The sequence below is a fragment of the Arabidopsis lyrata genome, assembly GCF_000004255.2.
Source record: "Arabidopsis lyrata subsp. lyrata unplaced genomic scaffold ARALYscaffold_3, whole genome shotgun sequence".
In the NCBI taxonomy this organism is placed as follows: Eukaryota; Viridiplantae; Streptophyta; class Magnoliopsida; order Brassicales; family Brassicaceae; genus Arabidopsis; species Arabidopsis lyrata.
The window spans coordinates 21,088,971-21,114,048 of record NW_003302553.1 but is presented as its reverse complement, the minus strand read 5'-3'; the positions used below and the strand labels follow the sequence as shown (position 1 = coordinate 21,114,048).

The 25,078-nt window shown below is 36.0% G+C and overlaps 4 protein-coding genes across 7 annotated transcripts; all 4 read right to left on the bottom strand.

The window, feature by feature from the left end:
• Nucleotides 1–315: 315 nt before the first annotated feature.
• Nucleotides 316–8,685, bottom strand: LOC9320062. 4 transcript variants are annotated; one of them, XM_021031632.1, is made up of 16 exons: nucleotides 8,434–8,623; nucleotides 7,937–8,059; nucleotides 6,884–7,400; nucleotides 6,567–6,807; nucleotides 5,646–5,941; nucleotides 4,894–5,076; nucleotides 3,977–4,735; nucleotides 3,769–3,866; nucleotides 3,615–3,674; nucleotides 3,444–3,532; nucleotides 2,482–2,943; nucleotides 2,311–2,385; nucleotides 2,037–2,107; nucleotides 1,882–1,939; nucleotides 1,557–1,779; nucleotides 316–1,466 (listed from the first exon to the last, which is right to left on the bottom strand). In XM_021031632.1, exons 3-16 carry the CDS (start codon nucleotides 7,279–7,281, stop codon nucleotides 841–843), a joined length of 3,639 nt encoding a protein of 1,212 aa, XP_020887291.1. In that variant the 5' UTR covers nucleotides 7,282–7,400; nucleotides 7,937–8,059; nucleotides 8,434–8,623; the 3' UTR covers nucleotides 316–840. The 4 variants fall into 4 exon arrangements, with proteins under 4 accessions (XP_020887291.1, XP_020887292.1, XP_020887289.1 ...); XM_021031633.1 differs by having other exon boundaries at nucleotides 6,884–7,403; nucleotides 7,937–8,030; XM_021031630.1 differs by having other exon boundaries at nucleotides 7,937–8,030.
• A 3,604-nt stretch (nucleotides 8,686–12,289) lies between these two features.
• Nucleotides 12,290–15,836, bottom strand: LOC9320061 (serine/threonine-protein kinase tricorner). Its single transcript, XM_002883948.2, has 13 exons — nucleotides 15,473–15,836; nucleotides 15,104–15,278; nucleotides 14,919–15,002; nucleotides 14,583–14,824; nucleotides 14,263–14,506; nucleotides 14,041–14,120; nucleotides 13,788–13,872; nucleotides 13,467–13,604; nucleotides 13,272–13,385; nucleotides 13,146–13,193; nucleotides 12,964–13,048; nucleotides 12,825–12,875; nucleotides 12,290–12,708 (listed from the first exon to the last, which is right to left on the bottom strand). Exons 1-13 carry the CDS (start codon nucleotides 15,649–15,651, stop codon nucleotides 12,650–12,652), a joined length of 1,584 nt encoding a protein of 527 aa, XP_002883994.1. The 5' UTR covers nucleotides 15,652–15,836; the 3' UTR covers nucleotides 12,290–12,649.
• A 305-nt stretch (nucleotides 15,837–16,141) lies between these two features.
• LOC9320060 (U-box domain-containing protein 34) lies at nucleotides 16,142–18,751 on the bottom strand. The gene is made up of 5 exons (XM_021030438.1): nucleotides 18,282–18,751; nucleotides 18,091–18,192; nucleotides 17,430–17,858; nucleotides 16,593–17,342; nucleotides 16,142–16,513 (listed from the first exon to the last, which is right to left on the bottom strand). The coding sequence occupies exons 3-5, from the start codon at nucleotides 17,850–17,852 to the stop codon at nucleotides 16,301–16,303; spliced, it is 1,386 nt and encodes a 461-aa protein (XP_020886097.1). The 5' UTR covers nucleotides 17,853–17,858; nucleotides 18,091–18,192; nucleotides 18,282–18,751; the 3' UTR covers nucleotides 16,142–16,300.
• A 3,344-nt stretch (nucleotides 18,752–22,095) lies between these two features.
• Nucleotides 22,096–23,996, bottom strand: LOC110229714 (U-box domain-containing protein 34-like). The gene is made up of 5 exons (XM_021030440.1): nucleotides 23,700–23,996; nucleotides 22,912–23,042; nucleotides 22,699–22,820; nucleotides 22,492–22,613; nucleotides 22,096–22,328 (listed from the first exon to the last, which is right to left on the bottom strand). The coding sequence occupies exons 1-5, from the start codon at nucleotides 23,920–23,922 to the stop codon at nucleotides 22,168–22,170; spliced, it is 759 nt and encodes a 252-aa protein (XP_020886099.1). The 5' UTR covers nucleotides 23,923–23,996; the 3' UTR covers nucleotides 22,096–22,167.
• Between the last annotated feature and the right edge of the window lie 1,082 nt (nucleotides 23,997–25,078).

The window sequence follows — 25,078 nt, the reverse complement described above, 5'->3', positions numbered from 1 at the left end:
CGGTGTTAATACACTTACAAGTCAACAATGGTTTCTTTCACGATTTCCTTAGTCTTTTTATTTGATTGAAGTATTTTTGTTTGTTGCACTCCTTTACCAATTTTAATAAAATTTACGTTAACAAAAAGAGAAGAATTCAAAATCAATATCAAACATCCAATCTTATGATATCAGAAAGATCAAAGCAAACTCTTCCTTTTTTTTTTATCTCTAAACTTGAATCATCTTTACCTTTACAAATATTCAACAAAGGTTACGAGAAACACACATACCATCATATCATGATGGTAAAGATTGTATATAGTGACCTGATAATGGAGGGAGAAACTGAATTTTATTAAGGAACATAAAAATGTATGTACAGAGAGGTAATGGTCCTGAGGTTATGAAAACTACAAAAACAATACCCAAAGATGAAAGAAGAAGAAGAAGAGCCTCCATTTATATGTATACATATATCACTACAATATCACCATCATCACTCCTTTTTCCTTTCTTTCTTTCTGCCACAACAGCTTGTTAGAGCCGGAAGTTAACTATCAACCTAGTTTACCCACCGGATCCAAATCCAGCATCCATCACCAAAGTAAAAAGAGATTCACCCGAGAAATCGGAGTTATAAGAAGACGGAAAAGAAGCCTAAGAAGAAGAAGGAGAAGATGATGAAGAAAAGAATCTAAATGACCTAATTTTCTGGAGCTAACATCCGAATAACCCATTTCCTGTATTGGTTATTCGCCCAAGGAAGCAAAAATTTTCTTTTACCTTACGCTCTTTTTGTCAACTAGTATAACCAACAAGACTATACAGCTATAGATAGAGTGAGAGGGAGTGGTGACCTCATAACTTTATGTTCAGCCCTGAGAGATCATCCATTGGTATCCCAAGCTCCGTGATATCGAAATCTTCTTCGTCGTCCATGTTAAACCATGAACTAATATCACCTGGTTGCGTATCAAAATCTCCTAAGCCATCTGGTATTTGTAACTGAGATAAATCGAGAATTGGCTCAGTCTCCTCCAGTGCCTCCAAGTTATTATACTCGCTGTTTGCTTCATTCGGTTTTGGTAACAATGGTTTGGGTTGCTCCGGGACCCTAACAGATGGAGATATCTGAGTTGTTTTCTGCTTCGGTTTTGCTTTCGTTTTTCTTTCACCCTTAGCATTGGACAGGGAAGGCCGGCCGATCTTATTGGTTCCGCCTCTAGATGAAGCCTGCCCTTTCCCATCTCTGTCCCTGTCACTTCTCTTCCCCTTTGTATTACTTGAGAGTTGTGTTCCAATACCAACATCATCAAGCAGCAACTCTCTCTTCTTGACCCTATTGGACCATGCTGTATCTTCTTTCCCCATCGTTTGTTCTAGTAAAGCATTTTCAGATGGTAGAACATCAGAAGAACTGGCATAGTTCTCCGAGTTCTGCCCAATGCGTGCCAACGAAGAGCTTGGCTGTGAGCCCATGGGTGCTGTAAGGGAAAGAAAGAGAGATACAAATTAGTGAAGAGGATATGGATTTAAAAGAGAATTCGTTATTTTATATAGACAATAGATCGTACTTGAAGTTGACGGATTATACTCCTTGTCCATGAGAGTATCTTCGGCTGTTGCCAACCTGGCAATGAACATATCCTTAAATTCAGGCTCACTGAAGCAGCTTCTTCCCGTCTTTTCGAATTGATGGCATCGTTCAAGCGTCCCTCTAACAAAAGCCAATGCAGCCTGCTTTGAGATCTTGTTATTGGAATTCTTTCCACCAGCGTTGTGATGACGCCGACTTGCCTGTTAAGGAAACAGATTTATCAACTAATAACTAAGTATAAATTGGCAGTGCCAGGGAAGCAAAACAAAACTGAAACTGAGCCAACTTTACAATCAATTTACCTTGCTCTTTTCATATGCCATCTCGATGAGCTTTTCATAACTAAGTTGATCAAGCTCCCTATGGAAAGAATAAAAACCACAGATGAAAAACCGTCAGATCATAATTCAGATCCACAATGGCGTGCCCAAAAAGCAGAGTAAGGGAAAATTCATACTTCTCCTGAAGTTCTTTCATCTCTATGGCAGGCTTTAGTAGCCTATCCACAATCTCTTTCTTCTTGGAACCCTGAAAAAATTAACATAGAGACCATCAAATGGTGTTTTTTCTCTAGAGAAAGTAAACATGGGACACAAAAATATTACTTTTGTCCTTTTACAAGGATTTCTTAAGAAACATCAGAATCCCCCTTATTACTTAATAACTCACAATGGAGACAAGAAAACCATAATGAATCAACAAATATATATAATATTTGATGAAATAAACACCTCGTTGCAGATAGCCTCCTCCAACTTTTTAATTTCGTCCGCAATTCCTTCATCCTCCACGTTTGAGATACTAGGCTGTAAGAAAACACAAGAAGAATAAGCAACTTCAGTAAGAGACAAAAGTACATAGCAGTAATAGGCTCTAAATAACTAAGATACTAGACTGTATACCATTGGTTCTAAGGATATTCCAAGAGACTGGACTTCCAGATAAATCTTTTCATCTATCCCCAATTTATCATATTGAATGTCCAAGAAGTCAATGGGTGAAGTATCTGGAAATTTGCCATTGCAGTGGTGGGCTGACTTATTAACACCCTTGAACAAAATCGCAGACCCATCATCTTCTGATTCATCAAGTTCCAGCCTTTCATTGTTTCTAAACCCATTGAACTCCATATTATTCAGAACACTGAATTCTAAGTCATCGTCATGCATAGCCTCAAATCCATCAACTTGTAAATCTTCATTTACACCCATCGAGTCCTCAGAAATCAAAGCTGATAGCAATCTCTGGTACAGTGGAGAAGCCTTGGAATCTGCCCTGCTAGTTGCAAGTTCCTCGGGAAACACACGGCTATCAAACTCAGAGGATGTCAAAATGGGCATAGGACCCATGGAGGAGAGTTCTCCCTGAAAGAGAGAGGAAAAAAACATTACACTATTGACTATCTAAAATGTGTTGAAGTTGACATGATTAGCTTCCGTAGCACTGCAAATATTGCTGTCAAATCACATATGATAACAATTCCAACAGACACTTGACACCATTATTCTACTTCTTTGAGATTTTCTCCTTTCCCTTTACATTTACAAAAGTGGGGTGCAGATAGATACCTAGGGAACAGTGCGTAGTGAATTTACTGGTTCTCTTATCCAACTATAAATCCAAACACTATTTTTCCTTGAACCACATTCCCAAGTGACAGATACTCTTGCCTAGTTGTTTTTTGTTTTTCTGGGCTCAAGTCTAGTTGATTAGGAATGTGCTACAAGGAAAATTAGGGTTTTGGATTTATAGTTGGATAAGAGAATCAATAATTTCAGGAGATCGGGTGTGAATATTTATTACCAACAAAAATATATCTGTCAAATCCTCACTATGAGATCTGAAAATGAAGTAAAGGTATCACCTGTTGTTTCATGAAATTGATATGATCATCAGATATATAGCAAAAGTAGCGCTCCATTTGCTTCCAGAAAGAGTTGGGAAAATTCTGACCTGCATCAATAACAAGACAATTAATCCAGAAACAAAAGTTGGGTATAAATCATAGGAGTGGCCAAGGAAAAAAATGTTTTACCAAAATTTACAGCTGAGTTGACAGCTGCCAGTAGCTCCTCACGGCCATCATTTGAACCAACTAAGAAAGGTAACAAATCCATGAAAAAAAGGAATAAATCAATTAATAATTTCAATCCAAAAGAGCAATTCTTATTAAACTAAACTTGTTTTACCATGAAAATCTAGTGTTGGAGCATTTGTTGCCGTAGCTCTCTGACGTTTGTAGGCCTTACGATCAGATAGTTTCCTAGTGGGTGGACGACCCACCTTACTGCACAGAACTCATGAAAAAATCTATGAGATAAACGCAATGGATTCCAACAAATTTTAATCATACAGGAGAGAAAATTTAAGAGTGTGGAAAATAAGAATGATCTCTACCTTTCACTCTTGTCAAAAATAGGTCTTGCACTGCGAAGCTGTTTAGCTGTTCCAACATTCTTAAGTTTATCTACTCCATTTGGGTTAAGAGACCTCGTGGAAGAAAAGCCACGGCCTGTCCTTCCTTGCCTTCTCACACCATCCCCAATCTCTTCACCAGCTGCAGGCTTGTTACTTTTTCTTGATTGTAAAGCAGGGATGGACACTCTAGGAATATTTTGTGCAGCTTTCCCATCAACCTCATCAGACTGTTTACCCTTGTCTTTAGATTTGATCTCAGGGGGGCCAGATTCTTCACTTTCTGATAAGGCTGCAGTGGAGAAGCTGCTTTCACCTTTTAGCTTCAATTGAGGAGAAGCAGCTGGCGAACGTTTATGAAATCCAAACCCAGTTTCACTACAACCAGCATCTGATATATTATCAGAGTAGGGAACTTCGTCGTTACTAGAAACAATGGGCACTAAAGTTGTCCTCCTTGCTATCCGGGATATCTTCTGTGGTCTTTGACTGGCCCACTGAGTGACAGGTGGTGATGAAGACCGATTTGATGTCATACGCTTGCGATGTGTAACTCCTGACAATGTTGGAGGCTTACTCGTACAGCCAGAGATATCCCATTCAATTGGGGACGGAGTGTTATGGAGTCCTGGAGACAGTTTTGGTGGTAGCCCCGATCCTGATCTAGGTCCACGAACTGAAGCATTTGTTTTTATGTTTGAAACCAGACTTGAAGAATTGAATTCATCATGAATATTTGACCTTCAATGAATTAAACAAAGTAATAAGTACATTGACAATGATCAGAAATAACAGTCGCTAAATATGGGTAAGATGATATGGTGAATTGAAATCTTATGAACAAGGTACATGTAATTGATAGAAAAATTCAAAGGTTTGATTACGATTATAATACATACTTGTTGACTCCCCTGAGATTCACCCTTTCCTTAACTGAGCCAATGGAGCGTTCTCTCTTCTCATTGTACAAAGAATTATGATCAGAATCAACCCTCGGCAGTGGAGAATGCCCAGCCAGGCTCGTCTGGTGAGAGATGTTATCAGATCTTCCATACCCAGTAGCTCCATTACTAGTCGATTGCCTACAAAAAATAATCCAAACAGGAGATTTTACCCTATAGATTAACCACAAAAGAGACCAAATCCAATTTATCGAAAGAAGGCAAGAAAATAAAGAACAAGTAAAACAAAACAGAGTGAGTAATTCAATCAAGTGAATGGATCTCAGCATATTCTGAACCCTTGAAACCATAATCTATCGCACTGCAATGGATTGTAGAAATCCCCTGAGTAAAGGTCTTTCTTCGGTCAACAAAATCACCAGAACATACTTCTACAAGGTCAGATAAAGTCATGTAAATGAAGAGCAATCAATTGAATTTTGTGACATTCCACTTTTGATGTATTTCCTAATAAACTCAAAACGATGGATAGCAAAAGGAAATAGTGCAATTATGAGGTCTGCAAAAGAAAGTTTGCTAGCTAGTACATATGAGCTAAGTAATTTGAAAAACGCACATAGAATAACAAGGCGACAGTCAATACATAAGGCTAGTAAATAATAGATCTTCACCCTGAACTGTAAATATCAGCGCTGGACCTTGTATGTTGACTGCACAAAAATCTATCACGTACATACAACAGGTCATACCTTAACATGTTTGAGTCACCATTCAATCTCGACCGGGAGTCGCCTGTTGATTTCTGTTGTATGCCCTGCTTCAAGTCTCGGTAACCATCAACCACTTTATTTGAAGCCAAGTTAGGATGACAGTCCGCATTAATAGAGGAGCGTTTTTTCTTCATTTTTGACGTTTCCCAACCATCAATACCAATTGAAGTTCGATCTTCACCCTGAACTGCATTATGATTTGCCACCCGCATTATTTCTTTATCTCTGTCTACAGCCGCCGACTGTCGAACAATAGAATTGCTTCGAACATCCATCTGAACCAAAAAATAAAGAGATTAAGGTTTCCTGAAGCAATAGGACGCACATACTAGTTATAAGTAAACTGAGATTTGAAATTACTATCAGACGCAAATTTCTATAAACTTTTAAAAAAATAACAGTTAGTTTCATACTATCAAATATGCAAATTTCTATAAACTTTTATCAAAACTTTTTAAAATAACAGTTAGTTTCATATTATCAAATATATTCAGGTCATAACAGTATTGTGATAATACAACAAGCGTAAAAGCAAAAATAGTTGAGGACCTTTTAAATATAAGAAGACAAATGCTATGATATATCATTCCTTGATATAACACTTAAATTTGCATGCAATCCGACATATATAAAAAATACTACTTTTGGTAGCTAAAGTTGCCTTAAATGACGAAGCTTCTATATTATATCTAAAACTACAAATTGTAACCACTATCCAATTTATTCACAAAAACTTGTTCAAAAGATGCACCTTTACGGTGATCAGAAGCATGCACAATAACATGCAAACAGAAGACTGCATTATAGCATGTAAGACGTTTGTTCAAGTACGAACCAAGATAACAACTCCATACGGCTAATGCAGAAAATGATGTTATGTCAAAAAATAATCAGAATTACCATAGAAGTACGTGTTCTCTTATTTGGAACACCACTTTTAGGTCGTTCATCAAACTTTTGCTGGTCAAGCTCAAAACCACCAGCCAGGGTCTGACTCTGAATTCCCATTTTACCAAGGCCTGGTCCTGATACCAACCGATCACCAGAAAACCCTTCAGGTCGAGACCTTTTCTTTGTAGGTACACTTGGGAAAAACTTGTTAAATACAGAAGAAGCTTCGTTGAAAATTTTTACGCGCTCCCTGTGACCACAAAAAGTAAATGAGCCAAAAGAGCACCTCAAACACAACTAACTAACTTGTGGTAGTTAAAAACTACCTGGCCTTCACATTGTTTTCGCGCAGACCAGCCTTAAATCTTTTGATCTCTTCTGGTATAGGAGATGGAATAAACTTTCCTTTCAAAGATCCACTAGGAGACTCATCTCCTTGTATTCCAAGAGCAATACTAACATGTCGCTTAAAGTCACCTTGACGAATAGACTTGTGATCCGCGGCAACCACCTTAGGATCAAAACGCAAACACTGAAAGAAATTTGTTACATCGGTTTGTGCTATTGGTGAAGTGGTCCTCAACATGATTGGATGAGATGGGACAGAATGTTCGATGGACTCGCGAAAGCTACTCGATCTTTCCATCTGTGCGGCAAAGTTAGATCTGTAGAGAGGCCTATCTAGCCCACCAGAAGAATAATCAAACTTCCCAGGTGCTGACATTCCCTCAGCTCACGAAAGTCTTATGTTTTCTAATAAACACTAAACACACACTGGAGCATGACAAGCTGTAGCACATAAATGCTGATTTCTCAGTCTCAAATAATTGATTTAAGATGCACCTGCTATGTGACAACGAGAATTAATACATTAGTAAACACCATAAGAATTTTCCATGAGAACGGCATTTGTAAATTACTTGGAAGACAAAAAAATCCAAATATATTTCATGTAGAACTGTAAGTGAAACATTCGATTTAGACTGCCCAACACTTGAAAAGGCCAAAGAACAAACTCCAATATAAGACTATACACAAACACAGGAATCCCTTTATGTGGTTTCAGATTAATTTGGTTACTTCACGCAGTCATTGCATATATTCGGCTTTTTAAGCAAATATTCATTATGATCTTTAAACGGAAACTGCCAGAACCATGCTCAAATCCATAATAGCAAAGAAAATCTTATTCTAAATACTGCAACTAATCTACCCCAAATTAAGAACTAAACCTCAAAAGGGAATGTATTAAGTGACCACATTAGCTAATGTACAAAAAATGAAAACCTCTAGTAAAATTCGAAAACGAACTAAGCAAGAATAGAGATGTTATTCAAATCATTCTAAACTTAGTTCCAGATAACTATACTTTCACTTACAGAAAATCCAGGTGATAAATATTCCTCCAATATTCACTTCCACTTAGTTCGTTCGTTGAGCACCGGACAGACACAATTAGACAGTTACAATCACCTAACCAATGAAGTAACTATAATTAAACCCTGAGAAATTTTCAAAAGGATAATTCCTTAGTTGCCTTTCATCACAAATAATCTACATTGTCTATTAATCACAAAAACATATTCCCCAACTTAATCTTCTAAGCTTAACTACAAATTTGAACTGATCCTCTCTAAAATATTGATACTTTCACCATAACCTAACTTCATTACCACTAAATCAACATTGAAGTAAGAATTCTTAATCCCTGGATACTTTTAAACACGAAACCCTAGAAGAGAACAGAATCAAACATAAACGAACTAGAAAATCTTCAATAAGCAGTGTAATCAACAATTAGTTACTATAAATAAAACCCTAATAATCCAGATCAAAGCTCAAAGATTGAAACAAAGGAAAACGAAACAACCCGTACCTCTGAATCACAAACCGCGGCAAAGGAAACAAAAATTTCCGCAGATACAACAAAACCCAATACCAAAAATCAAAGCTTTCGAAGATTAGATCGTTTCAACGAGTTCGTGAAAAAAAAAAAAAGCTCGAAATCGAAATCAAGCAACGTTGCCATGAGATGACGGGATCGAAGCCAAACCAAGGCGCATTGGTTCGTTGCTAGTTTTTGATCGGCGATGAAACTAGGACTGTTGAAATTACGATACTACCCATGCTTAACCTCTGAGAAATGCATACCCCTTCATTGAGAAATTAGGGGTAATTTAGTCAAATGTAAGCCGAGCCGGCTCGAAGAAGCTATGGGCCTCTCTGGCTAATGGTGATTAATATTATACTGTTTACAAATTATCTAAATTGGAATGATATTTTGTATTTCACTAAATCTTGATGACTTGCTAAATCATTATTAACATAAGAAGCAGTTATTTATAATAGAAATGACTATGAGCAGATTAGAGTATTTCATTCATTACATTATTTATAAATAGGAGGATTTGCAAGTTATATTACAATTCTATTATTGGAATAAAATATACCAATACTAAATATAATAATAATAATTGTATAGTGAGTTGAGAGTAATTCTATAGATGACGATGTTACATTTTAGGTTTTTCAAATTCTGAATAGAAGGAATGAAAAGAGAGTATGTAACTAGATTTTGATTATTAAATTTAGAAGATTCACTTGGTAATTTTTAGATTAGTTCATAATGGTTGAAACAAAGAAACTGTAAAATTAGTAGATGGTTTAAGTAATTAACTAGTGTTTAAGATGAAGATCTATTTCAAAATACGATGAGTTATGACTGATTTTACTACTTGTCTAGATTTATTACAAGTGAAATGATTAAGATGAAATATAGGTGATAATTTTATATTAATATCACATTTTTAATATGTGATTTCATCCCTTACATAGTATTTTTGATATATTGTGATTTATTGTGATCTATTTATACTCTTTCACTTTCGTAATCTAATTTTTATTATTCTTCAGAAAAAAATTGTCAATATAATTAAAAATCACACTTAATTTTAAATATTTTAGTTAATTGTTTACAAAGATACTCCACGATCTCTCGCCAGTTATTTTTAAAAGCAGCATATAATTACGAAAAAAAAAAAAAGAGAAAAAATCTTTAATTAAATAATTGTTCCTAATCTTAATCAACTCGCTATCTTGACATAACATCTCCTCTTCACGTTTGTACTCTAGATTTTCATGGAACTGCCTTCTTCTCCATTTTAATGATTCAAAGCTGCTTTCCCTCTCCTTCTATGGAGGCGCTTCCCTTTTTTTTTGTAAAAAATTGATTTCTAGGTTATTCAATTACTTTGCATTTTTAAGGTATTCATCTTCTTAAGGTTATTCACTTTAAGGTAATCATTATCGATCAACCACTTCAATGCCTGATGAGGAATTTGAAGGAGAGAATGATGATTCAGAAGAAAACTCAACTGTTGCTTCTCCAAGTCCATAGCGGCGTTTCAGCAATAAGAGCGCTAAGAAGTGGCTGTTCACGTGCTTTACAGGAGAAAGGGATAAAGATTTCAAATACAAATAGGAAAGTGAAGTGGAGACTAACAAGAAGATTGATGGACACAAAGGGAATATTTGGACATTAAAGTTTAGTCTTGATGGTAAGTTCTTAGCAAATAGCAACAGCAGGTGAAGATAGAGTTGCAAAGATATGGTGAATCACAACAAGAAGCATTGGTTGTGTTTCCTCATAAAGCTTTTCATATCGAAGAAACACCATTTCAAGAACTTTATGGTAACACCAGAAATGTCTTGGACTTAGCATTGTCAGACTCAAATGTGAGTTCTTACTTTGTTTTTTTTTTCTTCTTGTTTTCGAGATTTCTTGATCCATTTCTTATGAATTTGTCTTTGGTGTTTTGGCTTTGAGTTGTTTTTCTCGGCTTCTAATGACAAGACAGTTCGATTATGGAGAACTGGTTGTGATCAATGTCTTCATGTCTTCCATCATAACAATTACGATAACATATTTTGATCTCAAAACTAACAGATTTTGGTCTAAAATAAAAGTTACTCAATGTTGTCGCTTTTATCTTTCAAATACAGTGACTTGCGTTGAATTCAATCATATAAATAAGAACAACTTCATAAGTGGATCTTGAAGATGCAGTTATTTTGGTGTTCTGTACTAGTCGTTGAAGTAGTACAGAAAGTAGTACAAGATGTGATTCAGGAAGATGAGATGCATAATTGCTGATGGGGGGGCTCGAGTACTTGGGTGTTGGAGCGTTTGTCAAGTCAAGAAAAGGAAAATTATCTTTGTTTGAAGCAAAAGGAGTCATGTAAGTAAAGGGGAAGTTTGCTTGAAGAGAAAAGGAAATTGACAAAAAGGAAAACCTTTTCCTTATGGGATTTGGAAACTTTCTCTTATGTGTGATTGGAAGAGCTTGAGGCGCAAGTTTCTTTTTGTTATATAAGGGGGACGTGACCTTATGAGAATGTGGATTTGCAAGAGTAAAAATCCCAAGGAGATTCGATGTGAGAGATTGTGTGTGTGATCGTGTGCGACGTAGTTTCGCGGGTTAAATGCTTGTGTGATCAAGCTTATTTGTGTGTTGGTGTTGAAGGTTCTCGTTGGAGAGTTTTGGTGACCATTGGGTTCGTTGGTGTGACGATTCGTGTGTGGTGGTCGTTCGAGAAACTTTGGAGAATTAAAGTCTAGACTCAGGGGAGTTTAGCTCAGGGTTAGGTTATCCTGATTAAATCTAGGCTCAGGAGAGTTTAGTTAAGGGTAGAGATTTATCCTTAAGGTTTCACGTTATAGAAGGGAGCGGTAAATCAAGAGGGTTGGGCTTGTTTTACGCGTTTGCGAATTGGTTGTAATTTGCTTTCTTGTTCTAGTGAAATCGAATCTGGACTTGGTCCCGGGGAGTAGGAAAAACCGAACCTCGTTAACAAATTTCTTGTCTCGTTTACTTTCTGCAATTTATCTTACCTCATCCGCACTTACAGATCTATTGATTGAAAAGCTCGAATTTGGGGTTTTTCAGAAAAGAGAGACCGACGTTCGTCATTCAATTTCTGCAATATGTTACCAACTGCTAAATTCAAGACCTTGTCCAATACCAATCAAATGGAAATGTAAATCTCCCAATTACCTTTGAATATATGTTATATAATTAACAAAAACTATGTCCCTGCATAGCAGGGGCCATAATGCTAGTTAATAATATAAATTGAAAGTAAGTAAGTAGTTTTCTTTCCATTTACTCACATTTCAAAATTATAAATAGATAAGGGAAAAAAACTTCAAGCATCTGTTAAACAATAGTTTTAATTTTCTTCTAAAATCTTCTCGGGTTTCGGCTTTATGTTGCGTTCATCGTAAAACCATCTTTTTGATGAATAAATTTTACTTTCATACAAAAAAACAATAGTTTGGTGGAGCTTTGACAATAAGTTTTCTCTTTTTTATTTTTACCCTTGAAAGTAAATCTAATCATTATAATTATTTACCATATATATATTTGGCACCATTTGCTAGCGGAATTTGCTATCAATTGATAAAAGAAGAAGAAATCAAATGCAAATTGCATACTAGGATAAAAATCTGTCACAATTGATGATAGTTTTTTTTTTGGTAATAATGTGAAGAATTATACCATTTTCGCAAATTTTTGACCGAAGTTAGAGAGGAATACAAGTAGCAATTAACAACTAGAAAGCAAAGCAAAAACTCCACTACTAGTGTCTAGGGAAGAAACACCGACATGATAGTTAATAAGATCATAACAAGTATAAACAAATGCAGAAAAGAAGAAGTAATCAAATGCAAAGATAAAAAAAAATAGGTTTATTTGGATGTTGCTAATAATAACTGAGTAACAACCAATGGCGGGAACAAACGGTTGGAAACTGCCACGAGGAAAAAGGCGGTTCAAGAAAAATACATGAACGCCGATTCTGGGCAGATGCAAAAAAAATACAAAACAAAACAAAAAACACAGCTTCTGAAAAAGAAGACAGAGAGACTTCTCAACATATTCTCTTCTCTCTGCAACTGCAATTATGACTGTACATTGAGAAACAAAAAGTTTCATGGATCAACAAAAATAGTTACAGAGGATTTGCTTTGTAGAAGAAACCGATGTCTGGATTGAATCATCTTGGTGTCTCAAGTATTTGAAGCAAGATAATTATTGTTGTGAACCATCACCACCAGTTGAGAGTTTTGTGTAATCAATTGCAGAGTCACCTGAGAATTGTAATGACATTAAAGCACAGAAGTTTTAAACCGATATTTTCGGTAATGGTTTAACCCGAGGTGAGGACTCGGGAGGACAAATTTAAATGCTAATAACAAAGGCTTACTTCGGGTAGAGTCAGTTGATGAGCGTGGTGGCGAAATGCCTCCTTTGATATCTGCATTAATGTTTACAAGAAACTATGAGAAAAGTAGGCTAAATGCCGTAATCCGCAAAAGAAATGAAAAAAAAAGCAGTTTTTGCACCTAAAGAATGGCGAGAACCACGGACCGCGTCAAAGTTTCTGTATGTATAGCCCACAAAATTGATATTTTGAGGGGTTATGCTCACCTACGGGCAAAATCAAAGTTCCAGTAGATCGATAAGTACAAAGCAAGACCCTCGGAATAAGTGAAACGTTATAAGATTTTCCTGATAATTATGGTACCTTCCACGACGGTCCAGATCCTGTTCTTGCTGGTCTTGGACACTCCACCTAAGGAAAGAATCAGAATATGATACCACTGAAAAAGAGGATATGAACTTTTTAATCCTTGAGATGGCGGACTTTTACCTCATCGAATTTCATAAAATTCTGGGTATCAAGTTCTCCATTGACCACTGGCTTAAAAGCTGCATCCATCTCATAGAGTTTTTCCCATTCCACATCTTTGAACCAAGGATGAGCCTAGATGTGTTTTGTTTTGTCAAAATGAATATAATAGACAAAAAGAAGAGTGAACAGTCTTTATTATTATATTTTACATACTTTGATTTGCTCGGCTCCGGCTCCATGAGAACCAAGCCTATGCTCAGAATCACAAAGCAACCTACAAATGAGATCTCTTGCCTCAGGTGTCAACCTTGCATCCTCGGGGAATACTAAATGAGTTCTCCAGCTCACAATCTAAATTCCATCAAATGTCAATTTTACGATAGAGATATAAAAGAAGATGTGAAAGATCCTAAGAGAAACAGAGCCAACATAATAAGCTTCCACCATCTTAAACTCTCATTTTAGTATCAACAAGAAATTCAAAATAATATAAGAGCAAAGTGGAAACTACTGTAAATTTAGTTACAAATAGACCTTTCTACATGTTGTTACGGGGTCATCGGAGTAAAATGGTGGATAACCGACAAGCATCTCATACATAATGGCCCCCAAAGACCACCTGCAGTCAAATGAATGCATACGAGTCGATGAAAGAAAATAGATATGTGTTGATCAACTAGTAGATAAGCAGCAAGAAAAGATGAAAAGCTGATCATGAATAACCCTATTGATATAGTAAGGAAGGGTTCTATGGAGAATAATCTATAAGATAATTTAGGTGACCCACCAGTCACACTCTACACCGTATCCCTTCTTCAGCAACACCTCAGGTGCAATATAATCGGGGGTACCTACCGTAGAATATGCCTGTTTCAAAACAAGAGCACACAAAAGCCAAAGGATTTAGACATAAACCCAAAGGAGCATGTTTTAAGCATACCCCAATTGAGATATGAATAAAAGAGTGATATCATAAAAAAAAAGTTTAAAACAGAGTTTTGTACTATACCAGTTTTCTTCGGTTTATCTGCCAATGCTGCAGCTGTTCCAATGGGCTCTTCCAACGCCTTCCACGACGTCCTATCGAGCAGTTCTCATCACCATCGATTGATTCATTTATATTCTCATCATTCAAAGGTTCATTTACGTTCATAGCCGAAATATTTCTACAATCGAGAGGCTTACAAAGACCAAAATCCGACAGCTTCATATGACCATTCTTGTCCAACAGAAGATTGTCTGGTTTAATATCCCTGCAAAAGATCTACCTCAAATATATATAAAATTTAATTCTCCATTCGACATGATGTGACAAACAAGTAGTAAAACCTGTGAACATAATTATGCTCATGTATCGACTCAATAGCCAAAACACTTTGGGCAATGTAAAACCGAGCCACCGTTTCAGTCAAAGTCTCTTCCCTCATAAGCAAAGTCATCACATCACCACCAGACAGATACTCCATGATAAGGTACAAATATTCTGGATCTTGGAACGAATAATAAAGCTTCACAATACAGTCACTAGCAACTTCTGCTAGCAAGTTCCTCTCAGCTCTCACATGTTCAACCTATTAAGAACGATCAACCAAAAGGGTATCCTAGACTTAAATCCCGAAATTTTATGCATAAATATAACAAAAATGAAATAATTGTAAGACTCACTTGCCCCCTACTAAGCATTTCAGACTTCTTTAGCTTCTTCATGGCATAAATGTTGCCAGTCTTTTTCTCACGGCAGAGTCTTACCTAAGAAAGATACCATATTTACAAATAGTTGAAGTGGCGTTCCTTGTTCGCGTTCTAATAACAGCAAATGTTCATAATTGGTAATACCCAAAAAGACTAACCTCACCAAAAGCCCCTCTACCGATAATACTCAGAAGATCAAAATCATCAACGCAAAGCCTGTTCCTCATTAATCTAGTATACTCTGTCTCTTTCCTCTGCAAATCCTCCAGCAACTCGAGTTGTTCTTTTTCTGATACATCTAAAGATGCAATCTTTTGCTCTAGCACCAAACGCCTGCAAATCAAAAGAACCCAATTTCCATTAATACTCTGGAGAAAACATCTTTGGATCAAAGACCTCTCATTGTTTAACAAAAAAACATTACAGCTCCCTAATAACAACACCATTCAGATAACAACACATTTGATTCTTCTTTTAGGAATATAAACAAACAGATGATGTGCAAACAAATTCCACAAAAATGGTACCTTTCTTTACGTTGTTGAATATGTCTCATGCGTCTATTGTAATGGTTTTCAATATACTTCTTCGCTGCAGCAACTTTCTCCAATGTCGAATTTGAAACCAACCCTTCATCCTCAAAACTATCCTCAGCCTCCGACGTCACCTTCGCCACCACCACCTCCTCGTCCTCTTGATTCTCCATTTTTTTGTTCTCTCCCAAGAAAAAAAAAAACAATTCCTTTGCTTTTCTTTAAACTCAGAGAATCTCTCGCACTTCTCTTCCCTCGGTCAATTGTGAGAATAATATGATTGCGAGAACGAAAACAAGTCTCTTCTTCTCCATCTATCAATGGCAATTTACAAGTTTGGATTTTGTAATTCAGAAAAGAAAAAAAGAATCAGGAATTATTACCTGGAAATTTTTGGTTTTACTATTTTTGCTATATTCAGGAAAAAAAAGAAAGATTAAACAAATCTACAAATCTAAACCCGACACGTATAGTAGATTGAATGAAATTTAACTTAAAAAAAACTTAAATTTGCAGATCTATTATAAATTGTATTTACATTTTATAAATAATACAATCAGCTATATTTAATATAAAATAACTTTAAAATTTGTAAAACATCTTACAGAAACCAAATATAATATTCAGCAAACTAAAGATTACCAAAAAAAATATTCAGCAAACTAAAATTTTCATTTTTATGGGTTTACAAACATAATCCAACCCACAAAACTCTTTTTTTGGTCTATCACAATTTACAAACCATAAATTAACATGCATATATAACTAAATATAATGCAACTTCAAATAAAAAAATTTACAAAAAATCTCTAGTGAGAAATATTAGCCAGTTATATTAACTATATCATTAGAAAACCGGACTCTTGATTTCCAATCGCGAATCGCAGACCGGAGTGTATGGTTCGGTGTGAGCTTGAAATGGTCGAGCTTTTGTCGAGTCACTGGTGAAATGTTGTGTTTCTCAAGCCACGCTAAGATCGCTTTCCTCTCGTACGTGAATCCATCAGCAGCAATCTCTGGCTCCTCCATTATCTCCTATATCAATAATATATTTCACAAATCAAAAAACGGTTATTAAAATTGTGTACCGAACCAGTTGACCTTTTTTACTCACCCGTAATATTGGACAGAAGTAATGACTTGGTGCACGTAAATTGCTTCCTTCTTTCTTTATTTTCGAATTTGCCGTCTCCACAAGCCGTTTCAAAACCGGTATAACCTCTGATTTAAGATCCGGTCTATCCCGGCATCGAAATTCTGCACATTTTAAACCGATCCGAGCCAATTCTTCGGTTTCTGCCAAAGGCCAATCGGTAACCGATTTATCTAGCATTTCGGTTAACGTCCCTTTCTTTACCGCATTTTCGACCGCTGGTACAAGTCCGCTCGGTTGACGAGCCGTCACCAGCTGAAGAATAATTATGCCGAACGCGTAAAGATCCGATTTTGGTCTAATTGTTCCGGTTCGATGGTATTCCGGATCAATATAATGCAATGTACCGGCAAGAACCGAGTTTTTGTACATTGTGACATTATCCGGTGCAACATCCGTAACCAGCTTGGCTAATCCAACGTCAGCAATTTTGCTCACGTAGTTCCGGTTTAACAAGATGTTTCCCGGTTTGAGATCACGGTGAACAATTGGTTCCGGTTTAGAGCTGTGTAAGAAGGCTAAACCGCAAGCCACCTCGAAAATTACCCTAAACCGGATAAACCAAGGCAAAGGCGGTTTATTTTTCCGGTGAAATATATATTCCTCGAGGCTTCCATTTTCCAAGTACTCGTAAACCAAACAACCATTCTCCGGACAAGCTCCGAGGAGAAGAACCACGTGTGGGTGTCGGAGTTGGCTTAGAACCTCCACCTATAGAGTAATAATAACAAACCGGAAATAAATCAACCGGATCAAATCAAAAGAGTTAACCGAAACCAGATATAATTTAACCGATACCTCTTGCAAGAACTCTTGTTTTTTCTCCGGCGTATCTAGCCGGACGACCTTAACAGCCGCCGGAGTACTATCAAGGCTACATTGGTAAACTTTTCCGTATCCTCCTTCTCCAATCACTTTCTCTGGCGAGAATCCTTCTGTGGCTGTTACAATATCCTCGATTGTGTATTTTCTATACCGGTGATCAGTTCCTAAAAGCTGATCGATCACTTTCTTCTTCTCCAAGTAAGTCCTTAAAGCATTCACTTCCGCTATTTGTCGCTGACAAAACTCTCTTGCGAGCAATGCTTTTGCGGTTTCTACCTCTTTCACCGCCTTCATGTACCGCTCTTTCTCCAGCGCCGCGGTTTTCCTCTCCAACTCTTCTTTCTCCACGGCATTGTTCACTCTTTTAGCTTCGTTCGAACATTCAGTCGAAAGCATTTGAACCTAGTAGAAACCGCAAAATAAATACTTTACTTAGAGAAAAAGCAAGCAAAATGATTCACCATTGAGTTTGGAAAACTATTTATACAAAAGCAAGAAAATCATATATAAAATAAACACTTCTTTCACACTTAGGTTTTGATGGCCATCACAAAAATACACATTTTTTTCCCAATTATCTCTAATCATTTTCTTGCGGAAACTATTTAGGGTTCAAAAGATCAGAAATATGTACCTTGTTTTGTGTGGAGAAAAGCTCTTCACAAGCTTGTTTATACTTAGTGACTGTACTTTGTAGCTCCTTCTTCAAACGTTCCACCTCTGCTATAATCTCAACCTGTCAAAGTACACCAAAACTTTCAAAAACCTCGGTTACGTCTAACTAGCTAGTCTCATCATTGCACCAAAAGATGATAGTAAAGTAACCTTCTTGGATTTGCTTGATGTTCCCGGGGGTGAACGATCAGAGTCTATCTGCTCGCTAACGATGATCTCAAGATTCGATGGGGGTTCGGTGTATGTTTGAACAAAATCTGAGTAATTTAGCTGCGGAATATCGGATCCGCCATGCCGCCTAACAATCTCTGGAATTGTTGCACTAGAAGCCTTACTACTTTGAGGCGTTTTGGGTTTATTACAAGTGAGGCTTAATGCCTCAAATCTCAGCTCTCTTGCCGATGCTGACCTCCTCGTGCCTGCCTCTTCAACACCCAAAAGAAAGAAAGAAAGAAAAAAACCCTCAGGCCTTCATGGAGATCATTTTTTTTTTGTTATAATGGTTAATCACGGCTTTCATAGACATCTTCGTTTATAATATGAATCTCTTATCGATAGATGCATGTTTGTTGCAAATTTCTTCATAAAATAAATTTATGGTTATAAGAGTTATAAGATTATGCAACTGCTTATTGTGTTAACCAAGATTATGCAACTAGTTGTTGATAAATTATTAACATATGAGATATAGTATATAGCATAAGTTTCCTTTTGCTTATCTTATGTATTAATCTCAAAGTCTATATATAGACTAATTGTACATACATTTGGTTTTAATGAGAATTTCAGTTTAATTCAATATGTTAACATGGTATCAGAGCCTAACACCAATCCGGCATGATTAGTATTGTACACAATCTCTACATTTCACAACTTGAACATCCATCATCTACATCATACTTCTCTGGATCCTTGATGGTTGATGGTGATCTTTGGCACAGGCGCCTTGGACATCCATCATCTGACAAGTTAAAGCATATTCCGGGTATATTGTCTAAAACTAGTTTTTTAAATTCTCCTTGTAGTGTCTGTCCTTTAGCTAAACAAAAACGTTTGTCATTTGAGTCTAATAATAGATTGTCAGCTTTACCATTTGATTTAGTTCATATGGATGTCTGGGGTCCGTTTTCAATCGAGTCTGTTAAAGGATATAAGTACTTTTTCACTTTAGTAGATGATTGTACTCGTGTTACATGGATATATCTTATGAGAAATAAAACTGAAGTTACTGGTCATTTTAAAGCTTTTATTCAGCATGTTTCTACTCAATACAACAATATCATAAAAGCTATTAGAACTGATAATGCTCCTGAACTTGCATTTACTGAGATTGTTAAAAATCATGGTATGCTTCATCAATTCTCTTGTGCATATACACCACAACAAAATTCTGTTGTTGAAAGAAAGCATCAACACTTATTGAATGTTGCAAGGGCTTTACTGTTTCAGTCTAATGTTCCTTTAGCTTATTGGAGTGACTGCATCTTGACTTCTGTTTTTCTGATCAATAGGACACCATCTCTGTTATTAGAAAATAAATCACCATATGAAATGTTAACAAAGAAGCAACCTGATTACTCTTTTATTCGCACTTTTGGATGTCTGTGTTATGTTTCTACTCTTCAAAAGGATAGACATAAGTTTAGTGCTAGAGCTGATAAATGTGTGTTTTTAGGCTTTGCTTCTGGTTACAACGGCTATAAAGTGTTGCATTTAGAAAATAACATCATCTCTGTATCGAGAAATGTGATTTTCCATGAAAATATATTTCCATTCCATGACATCACAGTTTCAAATCCACCAGATATTTTCAATAAAAACATTTTACCTTTACCAGTTCCTGTTATTCTTGATTCTTTTATTGATTCATCACATAACATTTCTACTCCACTTCATACTATACCATCTCATGCATCATCTTCATCACATTCTACACCTAGTGTCCCATCTACATCACAAGAGATTGTTACAACAGAAAGTGCTACTGTTTCATTGCCCAATGCTAGGCCAAAACGATCTGCAAAGGTACCCACTTATCTATCTGATTACCACTGTTCTTTCACCAAAATTTCTGAACCATCTACACAAATTTCTCCACCAGCCACTTCCATCACTTCTTCAAAAGTCTGTACCACTCCTTACCCTTTATCAAAATATCTCTCTTACTCCCTTTTCAATGAACCATATCAGTCTATAGTACTTTCATATTCTCTTGAAACAGAACCTACCACTTTTAAACAAGCTATATCATCACTGCAATGGACTAAAGCTATGGATGTGGAACTTGAGGCTATGGAATTGAATAAAACATGGAGTGTTGTAGAACTACCACAAGGGAAAAATGTTGTTGGTTGCAAATGGGTCTATACTATAAAGTATAAGGCTGATGGTACTATAGAAAGATATAAGGCCAGATTGGTTGCTAAAGGGTTTACTCAACAGGAAGGAATAGATTATTTTGAAACTTTTTCTCCTGTGGCTAAACTTGCAAGTATAAAGCTAATTCTGGGTCTTGCAGCTAACAAGGGTTGGAGCTTAACCCAAATGGATGTTACCAATGCTTTTTTGCATAGTGAATTGGAAGAGGAGATATATATGAGCTTACCACAGGGATATACTCCAAGCTCAGGAACTTTGCCACTTAATGCAGTGTGCAAACTACATAAGTCCATTTATGGATTAAAACAAGCAAGTCGGCAATGGTATAAATGCTTCTCGACAGTTCTTTTATCTGATGGTTTCATCCAGTCTCCTGTGGATAACACGATGTTTGTTAAAGTCAAAGGTATGACTTTCATTGCTCTACTGGTGTATGTAGACGATATTCTTATTGCTAGCAATAATGAAGCTGCAGTAAGTGATTTGAAAAGAGTATTAGCTCAGCAGTTTAAGACTAAGGATCTTGGACCAGTCAAGTTTTTCTTAGGTCTTGAAGTTGCTAGAAACTCAGATGGTATTTCAGTTTCCCAGAGAAAGTATTGCTTGGATCTGCTAAAAGATGCAGGTTATGTTGAGTGCAAACCAAGGTCTGTTCCTATGGATCCTAAAGTCAATCTTACTAAGGAGACGGGTGTTCTCTTACAAGATGGAAGACCTTACAGAGAACTAGTGGGGAGACTGCTTTATCTTACTCTAACCAGACCAGATATCACATTTGCTGTCAACCGGTTGAGTCAGTTTCTCTCTTGTCCTACAGATGCACATCTCCAAGCAGTGTACAATGTGCTCAAGTATCTTAAAGCAAATCCGGGCCAAGGTTTGTTCTACTCTGTTAATACAGAACTTTGTCTCAATGGATTTTCAGATGCTGATTGGGGTACGTGCTTAGACACAAGAAGATCTGTTACCGGTATATGTGTGTTCTTAGGAACTTCTTTGATCTCTTGGAAATCAAAGAAACAACAGGTTGCAAGCAGTAGTAGCACTGAAGCTGAATACAGAGCCATGGCCATGGCTTTTGATGAAATGGTATGGCTTAATCAATTGTTAAAGAGTCTCCATATCTCTGTGACTTCTCAGGCTAAGCTCTTCACTGATAACAAGTCAGCAATGCACATTGCTAATAATCCGGTATTTCACGAGAGAATAAAACATATGGAGATAGATTGCCATAGAACCAGAGATCGGATCAAAGAGGGTTTACTAAAAGTTTTTCATGTTACAACCAATAATCAGTTGGCAGATATCTTGACAAAGCCTCTTCATCCAGGGCCTTTTCATTCTGTACTTGGCCGTATGTCAGTTTCAAGTCTCTTCACTTCACAAGAGGATTCTGTTTTAGAGACTTGAGGGGGGCTATTAACATATGAGATATAGTATATAGCATAAGTTTCCTTTTGCTTATCTTATGTATTAATCTCAAAAGTCTATATATAGACTAATTGTACATACATTTGGTTTTAATGAGAATTTCAGTTTAATTCAATATGTTAACATAAATTTTCTCAAAACTTAGGTTTAAGTCAAAAATTTAACCTTCAAAATTATTAACTTTTGTTCGTTTCAAGAATGTACACAATTGAAAATTTACTATATATTAAAACAACCTAAAACCGCAATTTCGTAGGATTATGTAAAATTTACCAGTGGACTGTCGAGGCTCGGATAATGATGGAGACCGTAGAGTCTGGAAACTAGCCGCCCAGTCTCTCAAGAAGTCATGGGTAGTCGCGGCTGCGTATGGACTTGTGCACGGCTCTGATTATTAGATGGTTAACACGATTAAAGAAAAGTTTAATGAAGAAATGAAAAGTAATTGTGTTTTGAATAAAACTGTATAGTCCGTCTAAAATTATGAAGATTAAGAAATTACATCAAATATACATTTAGTATTACAAAAAAAGAAAATCCTAATTTTTACCTCTGTTGATTAATGGATCCATAGATTTTGTAGTGATTCTGTCTTTACACACAATGTATACTTCACATGTTTCTGGTGCGTATTTTAAGACAGTCAATGGTACTCCTGGACCTCTTGCTCTCCTAAACCAAAAAATAAATGGCCTGTTAGTGTATATAACCGAGTTGATTAAGAAAAACGTAAACCAAACCGGTTATGTAAATTTACCGTGTGAATATATTTGATGAAAATGATCCCATAACCAAACTGTTAACTCCTGATTTAGATATGAATCTGAGAAGTGCTTTAGCAGGATCGTCGTACTCTAGCAACAGAGTCTCTACCTGACACTGAAGGATACAATAATTGAAGGAAATTACAGTTTGACCCTAAAACTTCTCTAGATTTATATTTATAAACAGAAGACAAAACTAAACCAACCTTGGTACTACTACTACTCTTGCATATTTTCAAGAAGGGAACGAAGACTGTTTCAAATTCTTTTTTCACGTCTCTTACATACATTTCCACCACACTCTCCTCCACTTCTTCCACCGGCAATCTCTCTCCGTCTACAACAACGGACATTCTCGTAAACATTTATCTCAAAAACTATCGTTAACTAGTCCATTCGCGACCAAACTACATTCATATATTTGATACCTAAATTTTACTTATTAATATTTGAAATTAATGATCTTTTTGACCTCAAAAACAAACTAGGAAAAAATAAATAATTAATCATCTAACTATAATACGAATTTATTTTTGATTTTCCCTACCTGTTTTATTTGGTGTGAAGGAAACAAAAAAAAGTTCTGCCTATCTCCTTCTGTCTTTTGCCTACATTAAATTTGTTGTCGATTCATTGCCAAGATTATCTAGAATTTTTTATCAAAGAGATTACGGAAAAAGTTAATAACTAATTAATTCTAATAAAATATAATTCTTATTATTTCACGTTTGTAAATCTGTTTAAGTAACGTTTTTTTCCTTATTTTATCCATTTCTTGTGTCTACTCATGGTTATGTTTGATTTTCATTAGTTTGAACAAAACAAAAACAAGAAAAATGTAAAATTATGTTTTGGATTAGATAATTTGGCACGAAATATTTGTACCGAACCGCTTCATATCACATATGTAAACAACATTCTTTAGAAATGACTCTTTTGAACTCTAAGTAATTTCGGAGGATAAAAGAAAGAAAAAAGATTGAGAGAGACTTACTGGGGGTAGGAATAGAAGTAATGGTGGGGATGACGTGGATCATCACAAACCTATCAGCCTTAGGTAAAAGATTATCGACGGCCCACCGTACGGCACGGCGGCTTCCTGCGCCGCCTAATTTGTCTCCGATCAAACCCTTCACGGCCACCGCCACAAACAACTGGCCGTCTTCTGCCTTTGGACCACCACCACCACTCATTTCTTGCGTCAACATCACCACCATCTAATCAATTTTACTTACGTATACCACAAGTAACAAAAAAAGAAAAAATACTGATAGAATTTTGTTTCTGAAATTCGGTGGGCAAATGTAATCGCAGAGATGCTTATCTCTCTGACCACGACTATATTGTTTTGATCTCTTTATATATGAGTCGTTTAGGATCAAGTGTTAAGAAAATGTAAAAAATATATTTGATTAGTAGCCGGACAATGATTAGTCTTTGGGTCTATCTTTTGCTCTGGTTTGTTTTAATCAATAATTAAAGTCCTAATATATGTTTTAAACTAAACTTGAACAACCAAAAAATATGACTATATACGGGCTCTGAGTTTTGGATGGACGCACTTATAGCTTCTTTAAACACCCTAAAGTAAAGTATAAACAAATTAACAACATCAAAAACTAAGTGATTGTAGTCTAGGGGTATATTACGAAAGTTTTTCGAGCTCTTTTGAGCTGAGGAAATCACGCAAATTTCCGATCTTTGTGGTTCGGAATCGGTGTTTCTTTTCAAGTCTCTATTTGTGGGGTTTTCGTTTGTGTTTTCTTCCCCTTTTCTACTTGTGTTGTGTTGTACTTTTTGGTGGTTTCTATACCTTTCGATCTTTCCTGTATTCTTTGTAATTTCTGTCAAAATTTGTAAAAATAGTATAAATACTTAACATTTTACCAAAAAAAAATATTACGATAGTCCGTTCTAGAATTAATTTATGCATACAATTTTGAAAAATATAAGAAAATACGAAGTAGACTAATAGGGCTGGATTATATATAATCTGTCTATTGACTTTAGGAACAAACAAAAGATATAAGTTGATCTATTTTGAATTTTGTTGGTAATCACCGATACGGATCTTGCAGTCCTGAATAAATAATTAATTTATAGTGAAATATTTTGGCAAACATCATGAGTTAATCGATGGGATGGAAATGGCCTTCAAAGGTTTAAATATTCAATTTAATACTTTTCAAATTCGAAAATTTTTGGACGGCCAATTAGTTAATTATTATTAGTGTGCAGCTTTATTATCCGAAGTCTTCTATCTATATGATATTTGTAGGGTTTAGGTAGAGATTTTTATGTCTGTGAGTTTTATAATATGTATGATACTATGATCTGTTTCACCAATGTGGGCAACCAATGTGATCAATATAA

What these genes read in the sequence shown, in the direction of transcription:
- LOC9320062 (XM_021031631.1), bottom strand. Translation starts at nt 7,281, where the DNA reads ATGTCAGCACCTGGGAAGTTTGATTATTCTTCTGGTGGGCTAGATAGG. An exon ending in TCAATTTCATGAAACAACAG is followed by an intron (nt 2,944 to 3,443) that starts GTGATACCTTTA and finishes TCTCTCTTTCAG; the next exon opens with GGAGAACTCTCCTCCATGGG. An exon ending in TGGCATATGAAAAGAGCAAG is followed by an intron (nt 1,780 to 1,881) that starts GTAAATTGATTG and finishes TTTCCTTAACAG; the next exon opens with GCAAGTCGGCGTCATCACAA.
- LOC110229714 (XM_021030440.1), bottom strand. Translation starts at nt 23,922, where the DNA reads ATGGTGGTGATGTTGACGCAAGAAATGAGTGGTGGTGGTGGTCCAAAG. An exon ending in AGAGTAGTAGTAGTACCAAG is followed by an intron (nt 22,821 to 22,911) that starts GTTGGTTTAGTT and finishes TGTATCCTTCAG; the next exon opens with TGTCAGGTAGAGACTCTGTT. An exon ending in TCATCAAATATATTCACACG is followed by an intron (nt 22,614 to 22,698) that starts GTAAATTTACAT and finishes TTTTTGGTTTAG; the next exon opens with GAGAGCAAGAGGTCCAGGAG.
- LOC9320060 (XM_021030438.1), bottom strand. Translation starts at nt 17,852, where the DNA reads ATGCTTTCGACTGAATGTTCGAACGAAGCTAAAAGAGTGAACAATGCC. An exon ending in AACAAGAGTTCTTGCAAGAG is followed by an intron (nt 17,343 to 17,429) that starts GTATCGGTTAAA and finishes ATTACTCTATAG; the next exon opens with GTGGAGGTTCTAAGCCAACT. An exon ending in ACTTCTGTCCAATATTACGG is followed by an intron (nt 16,514 to 16,592) that starts GTGAGTAAAAAA and finishes TTATTGATATAG; the next exon opens with GAGATAATGGAGGAGCCAGA.
- LOC9320061 (XM_002883948.2), bottom strand. Translation starts at nt 15,651, where the DNA reads ATGGAGAATCAAGAGGACGAGGAGGTGGTGGTGGCGAAGGTGACGTCG. An exon ending in TGGTTCTCGCCATTCTTTAG is followed by an intron (nt 12,876 to 12,963) that starts GTGCAAAAACTG and finishes ACATTAATGCAG; the next exon opens with ATATCAAAGGAGGCATTTCG. An exon ending in ATCAACTGACTCTACCCGAA is followed by an intron (nt 12,709 to 12,824) that starts GTAAGCCTTTGT and finishes TACAATTCTCAG; the next exon opens with GTGACTCTGCAATTGATTAC.